This window comes from Giraffa tippelskirchi, chromosome 1 (assembly GCF_054371585.1).
Source record: "Giraffa tippelskirchi isolate mGirTip1 chromosome 1, T2T-mGirTip1v1.2.pri, whole genome shotgun sequence".
In the NCBI taxonomy this organism is placed as follows: Eukaryota; Metazoa; Chordata; class Mammalia; order Artiodactyla; family Giraffidae; genus Giraffa; species Giraffa tippelskirchi.
The window spans coordinates 118,899,124-118,912,985 of NC_137275.1; the positions used below are offsets into that span (position 1 = coordinate 118,899,124).

The 13,862-nt window shown below is 41.6% G+C and overlaps 1 protein-coding gene and 2 long non-coding RNA genes across 5 annotated transcripts in view; 1 reads left to right on the forward strand and 2 right to left on the reverse strand.

Moving 5' to 3' along the window:
• Positions 1-13,862, forward strand: part of PDE5A (phosphodiesterase 5A) — a 150,131-nt gene that overhangs the window by 113,277 nt on the left and 22,992 nt on the right. For all 3 annotated transcript variants that reach the window (XM_081493237.1, XM_081493246.1, XM_081493256.1), the window contains 3 exons: positions 60-206; positions 5,333-5,458; positions 7,195-7,289. In XM_081493237.1, the coding sequence (XP_081349363.1) occupies positions 60-206; positions 5,333-5,458; positions 7,195-7,289 (368 nt within the window). The remainder of the gene's footprint in view (positions 1-59; positions 207-5,332; positions 5,459-7,194; positions 7,290-13,862) is intronic.
• On the reverse strand, positions 1,956-8,839 carry LOC145507242 (uncharacterized). Its single transcript, XR_014054718.1, has 3 exons — positions 7,148-8,839; positions 3,973-4,194; positions 1,956-3,490 (listed from the first exon to the last, which is right to left on the reverse strand). It is a non-coding gene; the product is annotated as an uncharacterized LOC145507242 (long non-coding RNA).
• Positions 9,101-13,862, reverse strand: part of LOC145515838 (uncharacterized) — a 90,273-nt gene continuing 85,511 nt past the window's right edge. Inside the window, exons 8-9 of the long non-coding RNA XR_014061044.1 lie at positions 12,756-12,952; positions 9,101-10,858 (exon numbers count right to left, since the gene is read on the reverse strand). This is a non-coding gene — a long non-coding RNA (uncharacterized LOC145515838). The remainder of the gene's footprint in view (positions 10,859-12,755; positions 12,953-13,862) is intronic.

Consider the following 13,862-nt stretch of genomic DNA (forward strand, 5'->3'; position numbering starts at 1 on the left):
CATTTGTGCTGCTCTGATTAACAGCTTCACTTCGTTTTCTTCCTCTCCCTTTACCCAAGGCTGCTGTGGTACCATCTGCCCAGACCCTTAAGATCACCGACTTCAGCTTCAGTGACTTTGAGCTGTCTGACCTGGAAACGGCACTGTGCACGATCCGGATGTTCACTGACCTCAACCTTGTGCAGAACTTCCAGATGAAACATGAGGTAGGAATGTAGTGATGGCTTCTGGAAATTGTGTGTGTGTGTGTAAGAGAATTAGTTTCGGATGCTAGTAAGGAATGAAGTTTCAGTGATTCATATACTGTCACCTAATACAGACCCAGAATGTTTGAAGAACTTATCAACCACTGAGAAGACATGTGCTGGGTTCCCACAAGTATCAAGCAGCAGGTTGAAGACTAGGGGAGAGTGTCCCCAACAGAGAGAGCAAGGTGACAGGAGGGGATGGGGCGTGGAGTACTGGTTGGGGGAGACAGTGGCAGGAGAAGTAGACCATGTGGGTCCTTGTACGCTATTCAGAGGGATTTGGATTTTATCCTGAAAATAACGGTGTGAGTCACTGAGGAATCTTAAGCAGGGGAGTAATGTGATCTGGTTGCAGAGGTCATGATAACACAGTAGAGAGAAGGACCCAGACAGAGTCAACGCCTTTGGAAATGAGGGAGCAGAGGGGCTGATGTGAAGCCAAGCTCTTGGTTCAAACAGGGTCACCCATATGGAGTGAAGATGAAGACTGATTTTAACCCCAGCCAATTACCTTATTTGCCTCTCAAAAATAGCGAGACTGAAATCAGTACCTTCTAATACCAGTCGGAGAGAGATCAGGGAATTCTATTTTGTTTCATAATGCCTGTGTATATTGCATCCAAGAATAAGGGAGAATAGAAACGCTTATATGAAAAATAAATTTAGTAATTTGCCTTTAAAGCTGTTTTTTTTTTTCCCCAGTCAGTTGAATGTCTAGTCTCTTCATATGGATTTCCTATATGGATATGTAAATACCTTGAAGGCCTCCACTATCCAACAATCCATTAATTCATAAAATGAAAATTTATTAACAATAAACCATATACCCAGCACTGTGCTAGGGACACATTTTAGTGATGAGTTGTCCCTGACCTCAGAGCCTTACTGAGGTCTGAGGACTGAGCTGTAACATAGTTACGGTTAATACAGTGTCATTTCTGGTATTACTGGGGGCCCAAATCTGGTTCTTCCTTCAATTTAACCAAAGTTTATATTATTCTTGGGTGAAAATAGAATCTGTAGACTCTAGTAATACTTCACTCCTATTAGAGTGTGTTGATTAAGGGATATCATATCATTTAATTATTTCAAGAACCTCTCAAGAAAGGTTCTTTGGTTATTATTGTCCCTGTTTTACAAATGAAGAAACTGGCATGAAAGTGAAAGTGAAGTCGCTCAGTCGTGTCTGACTCTTTGCAACCCCATGGACTGCAGCCTACCAGGCTCCTCCGTCCATGGAATTTTCCAGGCAAGAGTACTGGAGTGGGCTGCCATTTCCTTCTCCAAGAGATCTTCCCGACCCAGGGATCGAACCTGGGTCTCCTGCCTTGTAGGCAGACAGATGCTTTACCGTCTGAGCCACCAAGGAAGCTCCAGACATAGCGTGATGGAGTAGAAAGTTCTTGGATTTGAGTCATAGCTCTACTGGTGATTAGCTTTTGTTTCTTTGGGCAGTTAATTGCTTATATTCTCAAGTTTTATAATCTGTTAATTGGGAATAATGGTATGACTTTCCCTGTGGGGGTCTTGTGAGAATTATACATGCATCTGTGTGGTTGTCTATTTGTATGTGTGTGTATGTGTGCACACCTGTATATTTTGCTTAATACAAAAGTACTAAGTAGAAAGTTAATCCCTTCTTTAAACCAAATTTGACCATGGTTATATTACCCTGTCAGATTTCTCTGTTGTAAGTCATAGGGCTCATGTATTAAAGCCTTTATTAATGGAATGAAGATCTCATTTAGAGCCAGAAGATCTAAATGTGAGTCTCAGTTCTGCTGCTTGCTAGTTACAGGATTTACATAAATCTAGATAGCAACTCAGGTCCCTTTCCATTCCTGAGATCTCCCATACTTTACACCGGTAATGGTTCTGTTGAAAGGGCCTGGCCAGAACAGGAATATGATCCTTGTACCTATTAATGAAATTATTACATAAATTGATTTATTTCTTAAAAACATAAGCTCTAAACAACAAAATTCTGTAAAGCAATTATCCTTCAATTAAAAGTAAATTTAAAAAAAATAAGCTTTTAGATAGCATTTGAGTGTTGGATCTGAAGATAGTCCTTTGAATTTCTCCCACAGTCTGTTATTTTTACCTTTTGCTGAATGTTGGTCCATTAGGCAGGTATTTCTTCTCGGTGTCTCATTCATCTAGTCTGCTTTTCCATTTGAGTAACTACTGTTCTAATTCTGGCCAGTGTCAGCTTGAACGTCTCTATTACTCTGGTTGGCATTCCTGCCTTGGTGACCCATCTGTTTTATTTCAGATATTATTGTCACTATACATTTCAGATATAATTTTAGGATGATAATTAAAATGTTGCTGCTAGAAAAGATGTTAGCATTGTAAAGTGCCCTGACAAAGAATCCTTCCTACTGAAAGATATGGCAGATCTTCTTGTCCCTGTTGGCTTCCAGATCTTTTCTCTCCTGTAACTCTCATGGATCTCTGAAACAGATTCTTTTACTTTACTCTGCCAATCTGCGTGTGCTATGCCTGTTTTCCTTTACCTTCTGTCTTTGACAAGTCACTCCTCCCATGAGTGGACAGGATGGCTCCACTTCCCAGTCCACTCTACTTTGTACCACAACACACTTTTTCCTTGAAGCATGACGCAGAAGTCTCTATTCCTGGGAAAACTCTAGGACTGACTTCATGCCACTTGGAATCCTGTTGACAGTTTATAAATTTGTGTTCTCATTTTTATGTGAATTTATTTCCTTTATATGTGTGCTTTTGTTAGTTTTGCTACTGATTGAAACTCTTGAAGGCAGGAGCTGAGCTGCATTTTCTTTCTTTGCTTTCTCGCACAGAATCTTAAGTATGTTGCTCAGGACTTAGGAAGCCTTTGTAATTGTTGGAGACTGATTCACTGTATTGAGCATGTTCCCTAGGGTCTTCCAAACTGCACACAGCTGTTCAGGAGTCCTGTACGAAAAGCTGTATTACAAGTCTGAACATTCCAGGCATGTCCACCAAGCATTTAACAGATCTGACCATAATTTTCCTAAATGCTGTTAAGAACATTCTGATAACAGAATACAAAACTGTACTTGAATCTAGTTACTAATTAGATACAATGGGGTGGTCATTGAGTTACTCAGTTCAATAGGCCCATCTCAGTAGAAGCAGGTTCAGGAGGTGCCTGGTGGTCCAGTGGTTAGGTCCACTTAGGATGACCAGGTTCAACCCCTGGTCAGGAAACTAAGCTCTCACAAGCTGTGCAGCAGGGCCTTCCAAAAGAAGAAGAATAGAGTAGTCCATTAGGAATTAGGTTTCATAATTATTTTGTCCTTTATTTCCCATTATATGCTATACATGCCTATTTAATTATGTCTACAGATTTTATGATTAGTAGAGAGATATGCCCATAGGCTAAATATCTGGGCTTTCCTGCTTATTTTCCTTGATTTTGTGATTAGTCACCAGTAATTTTCTACAACGGGAGTTCCCAGGTGGCTCAGTGGTAAAGAATCTGCCCGCAATTCAGGAGACATGGGTTTGATCCCTGGGTCGGGAAGATCCTCCGGAGAAGGAAATGGCAACCCATTCATTCCAGTATTCCTGCCTGGGAAATCCTATGGACAGAGTAGCTTGGAAGGCTACAGTCCAGGGGGTCGCAAAAGAATCAGACACAACTTAGCAACTAGACAATTTTCTACAAGACTTCACGTATACTTTCTAAACATATCAAAAGAAAGTTAATAGTTCTTACTTAAAATTCTCCTAATAAGATGAATCTATTATCTTCAGGGTCAGCTTTATTCAGAAATGGTCATGCTGTAGTATATTTCAGGTCAGCACATGTCAGTCTTAGCCTTCCAAAATCCTTTGGGAAATATGGTTACTCAGGGGTGAGTAAAAGAGCTTGGGGACATTTGGATTCCTTTTATCAGAATTCTCTGTAAACTGCGTCATAGAACGGGAAGAAAGAGACCTGAGAAGAAAAGGGAGGATATGAAAGCATTGATTTTTCTGCCAAATCCTCTATAACCAATTTTGTACCAACAAAGAAGAAACCTTGTTTTTTGGCCTACTTTTGCAGCCAATCAAACTGTGTTGAATATTATTAAAGTAGGATTCTTTTCCCTGGTACTTTTTCCATTCCCCAGAGCAATGGCTTTTGTGTATGAAATATCCCCATAAATATACATAGAGAGAAGCACATATTTATTTTTAGAGATCCCCCAAAGCATAGTAAATCATTCAGAATTGAAGAGAGGCAGACTCTGATGCTAACGCAAACACAAAATTATCATGCTTAGGGCCCATGAGTCCCCCGGGGATTTTGTTAAATCCACCACTTAGGAATTGAATTAAATAAACGCAGCTTGGGAGATTTTCTGAACAGTCTGTCTTTTTTTTCTCCATCTTTTACAATATATAGATTAAACACACACACACACACACACACACACACACACACACACACACACACACACACACCAGGGCTTTATGTGTGTTTTTTTTTTTTTAATTACTTCTTGGTAACCAAGCAGTAAATCTGCCTGAATATTTAAGAATCGTCTAAAAGGGACAGAGACTGCGACTTGGAGTTTTAGTTTGTCCTTGGATGTGTGCTGTGTGCCTTGCCCCCAGTCCGTCCCCAGGGGAGCCTCACGGACGCCTCTGCAGACATACAGGATGAGAGCATGAGGAGTGGGGAGTAACCGCTTGCACGGCTCCCCGAGCATGAATCCATGCACATGTGACTGTTGGACTGTCCTAACTGATTACATGTGGACATAGTGTCTTTTAAAAAGCTAGTCTGTGCCCTACCTTTCTTAGAGCTGCCTTGCCTTTCACATCTAACTTAGTTGGCACCATGGTTTGCATGGTGGACGATGGAATCAAACTGTCAAGACCTGAATTTTTGGCCCCATCCTTTACATGCACTGTGACCTTGGGCAAGCTTCCTCTCTGAATGTCAATTTCGTCATCTGTAAAGCTATCTCAATTGTAGTGCGTCCCTCAGAGTGCTGGGGTCAGATGTAAATGCTTTGTACAGTGCATGAAGACAATGTAGGGATAAGCGTTAGCAGTTATTTTGACTACTTACACTTTGTTTCCTAAAGGTCCTTTGCAGGTGGATTTTAAGTGTGAAGAAGAACTATCGGAAGAACGTTGCCTATCATAATTGGAGACATGCCTTTAATACAGCTCAGTGCATGTTTGCTGCATTAAAAGCAGGCAAAATTCAGGTACTTCTCAGAGTCTTTATATATTTAAGACATTTTGTTGCTTTACAGCATATTCTTCCAATTTTTTTTAATGTGCATTAGTGATGATTGAGAGTAATACTTATTGCCACTTAAAAGTAAATTGTGTTGTGTGTGCTTGTGCTTAATCACGTCCAACTCTTTTGCAACCCCTTGTGACTGTGACCCACCAAGCTCCTCTGTTCGTGGGATATTCCTGGCCAGAATACTGGAGTGGGTAGCCATTCCCTCCTCCAGGGGATCTTCCCAGCCCAGGGAGTAAACCCATGTATCCTGCACCTCTTAATTCAAGAAGACTAATATGGCAAAATAATTTCTAATTTTCTTTCATATATAACATACATTGCATATTTTAAAAAGTATTTTTAAATAGCTTCATGTTAAACTTAATAGTCTTTGACCAAATAAATACCTCCTTCAGAGGAAAGTCTACAGTAGAAGGAAAAGTATCCAGTTTCTCGCAGTCACATTTAAACTCCTCCATAGTAGAATTTTTCAAAAACCACTCAGGTCCTGAACTTGGCTCCATAGATGGGCCCAGGGTTCTCTATCACGTTTTCTCTGGAGAACTGATTTTATAAATATTATTTCATGGAAAAGGTTTTGGTTTCATACACATGACCAGAGACTTTTACAAGGAAGATCAGTTCAGAAAACATTCAAGTGATTCGTTCCTTTCCAGGTCAGATTTTTCGTATCTCTGGCCTTAGATTCTAACCTCAGTGGGAATTGACTAGTTGTTCTAGGTGAGTGATCCCAGGCATCCATCATATGACTGCTTTTAATTCAGAGCTTCCATGCTCTTTTTTATTTAACAAACTAAAAATGTTATCCTCTGTCTCGACTTTCATCGTGTGCACATTTTAACTGGCTAGAGCTAAAAAAAAAAGTGATTGTTGTCTTAAGAAGCCATATCACATACCATGATTGTATTTTCCCAATCTAACAAACATTTATAAGAAATAGGGTGAATTTATTTTGGGGTTTGAGACAGTCATGAGGACGGTATCACTGAAGCCTATCCCTGCTTTTTGTGAATCATAATAGAATGGTGATTTGTGTACATGTTGTAGACATTACTGTGTAGAATGTTAAGAGGTCCAACAGATCAGAGCTGATAATAATTTCACCTGTGTTTTCTTACTAATGAAGGTGAATAGTTGAGTAGATAATACAAATGGCAGGTATTAAAAATAACCTGTATTTGGCTGTGGAATATATTGTGCAACTTTTCAAAGCCAAATTTTCATTCCTCATCTTTTTTTTTCCTATTGTTGGCTAGTAATCACGTCTGTGCTCCTAATGAGAGAGTGAAGTATACAGCAACTGGCAGAGAGAAAAGGCCACAGAATCTAGAGGGAACTGCAGAAAGTTCCCTGCAAAAATTCAGAGAGAAGACAGTTGTTGGAAGTTTGGATTATTCCACCCGTATGTAGATAATTAAGAATTAAAAACATTGACTGCACATGGACAGATTGTTGATTATGTGAGGCATCTTAATTTTTTCTGTTGATAATAACAATCCCATTCTGAAGACAAAATATGACTGAGTCAATCCCTGCAGGAAAGGATTCTAGCCTGAGTCCTCTGTGACTAGGAAGAAGCACATATGTAAAGTGCTGAGGACAAAACCACGTGATGGGTGCAAAGAGGTAGTAAAATGCGCTTTACCAAACTGTTCTTTCTCTTTCTCTCCTCCACGGTCTTCGGTCATGTAGAACAGGCTGACGGACCTGGAGATACTCGCACTGCTGATTGCTGCCTTAAGCCATGATCTGGATCACCGCGGTGTGAATAACTCTTACATACAGCGGTAAGACATTTGCCACAGTGGCAAAAGAGGGTGTTTCTTTTCAATTGTAGGGCTGTCTTGTTAAAAGTAGAAGCCACAGCAAATTTTAACGGTACGAAATTTCAGTTGGTCAAGGTCCCATAACATACTCTGGTTTTACTTAAGGGAAATGGAAAAAATAATGCAAGTCCAACATTACTTTGCGAACATCTCTGGCCTGAAGTTCGAAAACTATTTACGTTGAGAATCTTATTTCATTGGATAATTACCAGGAGTTTTGCTTTATTTTATGAACACAAGGCTTAAGAGCTTCATTGGAAAACTATGAAGACTAGTACAGAAAAGGTAGAATTTCACGCTGGAATAAAAGATAGTACTTAAAAAGTCGAGCTAAGCACCGATCCTAAGTACTTAGTAAGTGCCGTCCATAAAGAGGCTTTTGGTCTTAGTGAAGGCAGTAGACCACCGTACTGGCAAATTTGGGCTCTGAGGTCAGATCTGGACTCGAGTCCTCCCCCTCACCACCGAGTCCCTGTGTGACTGTGAGCAGGGCCGCTCACCTCTGTGAAGTCAAGATAATAGCATTCCTACTCATAGGGTGGACGTAAGTTTTTCAAGACATAACGCACATCACTACCAGGTAGAATGCCTGGTACATTTTTAAGTGTTAAAATGAATCTTAGCTTCAGGTGCTAGTGATAGTCCTGTCATCATCAGAAGCCTGCTTTTGGACTGATTTTGAGAGTAAGATACTAATTCTTCAGACAAGTTTTTCAAGCTCCCTTGTGGACCATGCTTACATAACATTTGCAATGGCAAATGCGATACTAAAGGTGATCATCAGATTTATGACATCATAAATGCTATCATGACATTTTTATTTTCTTGGAGCAAATTAGTTGAAAGCATAAATTTCTTGGTGAAATTTCTTATTATTGAACATTTTTTAAAGTATGCAAGTGATTCAGCTAACGCATATATCTCGCTAGGAAATTCCAGATATCTGATATCTTGAGAGAACTTCAGAAAGCTCTCTAATCACATCCCCTTTATCTAAATACAGTAAGTGGAAAACTTGATGTAAAAAGAATTGTAGCAATGTAGTAACCATGTCCTCTCCTGACCATTGATGGGAAAAGATAGCAAGCTCTGGTCTGACTGTCAGAGGCTAGCTGTTTCCTCTTTAAAATCTAACATTTTGGAGAACTGACTGCATGATGTGTCCTTTGTTGTGTGATTGTGGTCCTGAGCCTCTCATCAACACGGGAGTAGTTATGAAAGGGAACAGTGATGTGAAGAGACTGTAAGCGGAGAGTTGAGAACAGGCTGAGGGTCAGAGTCAGCGGGGCGGCCTTCTCTTCCCTCAGCCCTGAGCATCGTGTCATTAGGATATGGACTGTTAGTGTATGGATTGCCATACTGCCCTGCTTCAGAGTGAAAAAAAGTACTCAGCTATTTTTTCCCTTTGTTTATTTAAAAATAATCACCCAGAAAAAACATCTGGAGAAACGTCATCTTCTCTTCAAAATAAAAAAAAAGTCCTGGGAAAAAGACTGCAGGATCTTACTTTCACATATACCGCAAAGTAGACTTGCACTAAGTAATAATAACTTTTAAAAATAAATTAAAGGCGTTTTAGAGATGCTTATTTTTTCCTACATCCCTGTGGTTTGAGTAGAGGAAGCCAAGAATGTTCCAGGGATGTTTCTCTTTTTCTTTCCTTGGTGATAAACAAGTGGTATCTCAAGGAGGATTTTCTTAACCAAGGGACCCTTGGGAGACTAAGAGTGTCAGAAACATTTCCATATAAAGAACTGGCTTCTAGAAAGGTGTACTCTGTCCAGACCTTTATCAAATATTCAAACACTCTGTAAAGAAACCAAAACAATAAAAGAAGGCACAGAAACAAAAGTTAATACATCAAAAAGAGAAAAGCCCTTATGAGGTAGCAGAGTTAGAGACACAGCTGCTGTCACTTGTTCTTCTCGCAGACCTCATCAGAAGCTCTGAAGTGAGATATCCCGTGTTTAGGAAACTGTTTTGGTTCTTGGTCGGATTCTCTGGCTCCTTCCTGGCTCAGGAAGACTGCCTTTATGAGGAGCGCCGTGAGTGTGCCAGTGAAGTGCTGGGGGAGAGGCCACTGCCTGCGCCTTCCTCCCCCACATGGCTGGGTGATGGCAAGAGTGGTTTCAGATAGATACCAGGCTAGTCTTTTAAAAATAGACAGTCACAGCAACAAGTGACTGAAGAATAGACATCTGCGTATGTAGAGAAATTTTCCCCCATTAGGCCTGTAGTCCATATAGGAGGACTGTGGTAGATACATTTACTTGGTAAGATTCAGAATTTGTGTTTTATAAACATAAATACAGTGAAATTATCCTACACTTTAGGCAGATGGATAATGTGCAGTTACTGGGGCCTGTACTTTGTTAGGCAGAGAGCTGCTACTGCTGCTGCTACGTCGCTTCAGTAAACGTGTAAAATTCAATTCCTGTTCTCCAGGAATTTTTATTGTCTCCTCACTCAGTGGTGATTAATGTAAAAGTATCTGGTAAGTCTTATGTTCTTTAATAACATGGGCTGGAAGTGTTCAGTAAATAAGGAGATAGGTCATGATCAGCATAGCCCATCTTTACTGTTAATGGAAGAAGTCAGAGTTAAACCGGATCTTTGAAGTGAGTAAGATTTGGAGAGGAGAAGACTTGAAGATATTCCAGAAATACCATGAAGTGAGCATTTTCATTGGAACAGCAGTGATGGCTAGCATGAATAGTCAGAATGAAAAGTAAGAGGATGAACAAGCAGAAGTTAGAAGACCCTTTCGAGGGAGGGCTAGAAAACCAGGCTGTGCATTTTATTTGGTGTAGTGACCACTGAGTGGTTAATGGCATTGCTTAAGAAGAAAAAATCTGAAAGTCTGGTACAAGGTAAACAGGTAAAAATTAGAAACACAGAGTTCAGCCAGAAAGCTGTTGGGGAAGCCAGATGTATATGAACATCACATATTAGCTCGAGGAAGGAAGAAAACTGTTTAAATCTAATGTTGAACAGTTAGTCATATGCAGGAAGGAAGGGGGAAATCATAACTCTGGGTCTAAGAAATGAAGAACGATGGTGCCACTGATAAGAGTGAAAGAGCTGGGAGGTGTGTCTGCATGCTTGTGTCCTTAGAGGGGGAGCATGGAGGGGAGAGGAGTCCAGCAATGAGGAGGAAGTAATACACAGGATGGTGGTTAGAAGAGGTAGGATGACCAAATGAGGTGTTTTTTTTTTTTTAAGATTAGAGATTCCGCAAAACCAGAATGAAAGAATTTCCTGGTAACCACAGTCTGATCACGTGTGTGTGAGTGTCCTGGAAGAACTCGCCCTGCACCGTGGTCCTCGCTGCTCTGTAACAGAGGAGCAACAGTGAGCTGGGTCATGAATGGGCCGGTGGTCACAGAGGGTCAGCAGCATCTCAGAGACTTCAAAGGGCAGCAACGATAGCACGGGAACCATAGTTCGTGAAGTCCAAACTGAGTAGAGTGTACTTGAGCCAGGAATGAGGTCATCCTTGGTAATGTTGGAGAGCTTGAGAGACTGGAGGTCTGGATATGAAGAATGTGCAAGTTCAGTTAGTCTTAATGTCAGTAGCTAATAATAATAGTAATAACAATAATGATTGTTATAGTAATTAACAGTAATAGAAGTTAACCCTCAACATAGTAATAGCTTTTAGCCTTGTGGCATTTGGAACTCTTTCTAGCATTTTATATACATGAGTTCAGTTAGTCCTTAGACTGGCCTGAGTGCACATTCGAATCCCGACTCCTCTCACTGTGTGTCTTTGAACCAAGTCATTTGAACTTCCTGTGTTTCCTTCTCTGTACAGTAGAATAATGACAGAATAATACCTGTCTCACACGGTTTCCTACAAGGATTAAGAAGTATAAACAGATGCAAAGTGCTTGGAACAGTACCTGGCACAGCTTATCCGCTCAGCTATTTTCACAGGGGTATACTGTTAATGACAGACAAGAGTTCAAGATCTTGCTCTGTCCCAGAGAGGGACAGGGACTAGCAGAGAGACTATGCTTGGTAACAGCTCAATGCTGTGGAACAAAGAAGGGAATGTCTACTGTTGATGTGAAAAAAAGACAATCAACAGAGTCAAGGAGGTCAAAGAACTGGAGTCACAGGGTTAAATGATTCATTAGCTTGAGTATCTGTGATCACAGAGAACAGGAACATAAAATAAGCCCTGACTGATAGGTGATCACGATGAGTTGGAGAGAAGTTGTGAAGTTGAGAAGTAAATGGGTTGGCATGGGTTACAAAGAGTAGCTGAGAGATTTGAGCCCAGAGCAATATATATGGATGAGAAGCCAGATTAAAGGATGGCTCTTAGAGCCAGTGAAAAGGAATACTGTGCCAGGGCGGCTGTGCTTTTCTCCCAGCACTTTCATTTTCTCTTGATTTCTAAGGCTCTGTATTTCTGGGGCACTGGTCTGATTTCCGCACCAGCGCCCTTACGCCGCTCTCAGAGATGGAGCAGCAACTGCAGGACAGGAGGAGAGGCAGGGAGGGTGTGCTCACCCACGACTGCTCACTAACAGTGCTGTGGGGACTATCCTGCAGCAAGAGTAGCTGCAAGTGTCCCTGTGATGAGACCTCGAAGAAGGAGGTGATGTAGCCTCATGTTTCAAAGAGTGAGAAAGTGACAGGAGAGAGGATACACTGATTTCCATCAATATTTTTGTAAAGAGAGAATTTGGGGCATTTGTCACCCTGTCATTGATTCATATATCCCTAGTTTTAGAACATAAAATAAAGGCAAACCATGTAAGTAAACATGTAAAAACGTCAGTAAATTTGCATTTATGTATCTCACAAGCCAAGAATCTTCTCTAATGTGAAGCAGTCCTTTCTGCATGGTGTAAAAATGCAATATGCATTTGAAATTTTAAACATGTTTCCATTGTATCATGTTGTGTTTCTAGTCTGGCTACTAGGTTGGTGAGGAGATGCTGCGTGCGCAGAGTGCTGTGGGTCACAAGCCAGAGTTGTGCGGTGAAGAGGATGTGTGTGAACCCAAGCTCTGCCATTTGTATTGACCTTGAACAAGTTAGATGATCTCTCTGAACTTTAGGTTGTCTAAAAAAACAAATGCTAAAATGCTGTAGCGACGTCTCAGGCTGGGTCACCCTGGAGCACAGCCTGGGACAGAAGCTGGCATGCATACAGCTTAGGGGTGCATTTGATCCCAGGGGGCAGAAATGCAGGCCTGAGGGTGGGAAACGGAGAGGAGGGGAGGCCAGGAGGAGGATGAGGGAGCCAGATGTCCACCCATACCAGCACCCGGTGCTCAGTCCTGCCGGGTGCTTGTGAGAAGTCTCAGGACAGGAGATGCAGAGCTGTCTGCAAAGGGACAGAGATGAAAGGGGAGGGGGCGGCTCTCCAGCCCTGCGTATACCACTGCTCACAGGCGACCTCCACGGGCCTTACCTCACCCTCCCGGCTGAGCGAGCGTGAGTGCAGAGAGTTCCCGTGGGCAGAGATGAGGTGTTCCCGGGGGCCGGTGCAGGGCGCCTTCTCACGGGCTCCTCATGCCGTGTGTCACAGCAGAGGTGGAGCTGGACTCTACGTCAGCGGCTGCAGTATGAGGTGGGACTGAGGATTTTGACGTGGTGAGCTGAAGTGTCCTATACAAGATTATTGTCAAAAGCAAATCAACTACTTACCACAGGGCTGGACATGTCATAGGCTCTTAGTAGAGAGTACTTGTTATCATTAGGGAAAAGGAATCTACCAAACTGAAAAGGAATACAATCTAACAGGTAACAGACTTATAAACAGCTAGCAGAATAAAACAGATACTGATACTGGATGTGCTTAGGTTTCTTATATAAATGAAAATGACAGACACTCTAGAAGCTTTTCCTTTCCTAAGTGAAGGGAATGAGGAAGGCTGCAGTCGTTTTACTGAAGTTTAAACATGAGTGACATTAGTGGATCTAGTCCGAGTGGTGAGAAAAAACGGTTGCCACAGTAGAGACCATAGACTCTAGGCAGGATGTGGGGTCTGTTTATGCTGGGCCCTCTGTAAGCCCAGGCCATCTCCCTAGAGACCTCATCTGCTCGCATGGATTAGATTTCCAAGTATGCCGATGTGACCCAAGTCTCTCCAGTCCACACCCGAGTCCAGACATTTATACCCACATGGTTGGACTACAGCTACCTTAAAATCAATAGATCGAGCACTTATCCTGTCAGCTTCCCTTCTTCACCCCCATTCTAAATCATCTTCTCCCTTTTTCCCTGTGTCAATAAACGACAATGCAGAAACTTAGCCTCCCTGCATTCCCCTTTCATCTCTCTCATCATCACTAGTTCCCAACACCAGGACTCACTGCCAGCTCCTGACTCATGTACCTCCTTAAACAACTCTATTTGAGATTCTACCAAATCCACTCTAATCCAGGCTGTCTCTTACATGGGTACTAGAACAGTTTCCCACTAGGTTCCTAACTAAATCCCAGTAGTCTCCATGCATCTCCAGAATGGTTCCAGCAAATTTTTCTTATAGATCTGCTTGTTTCAGTTCATCCCATT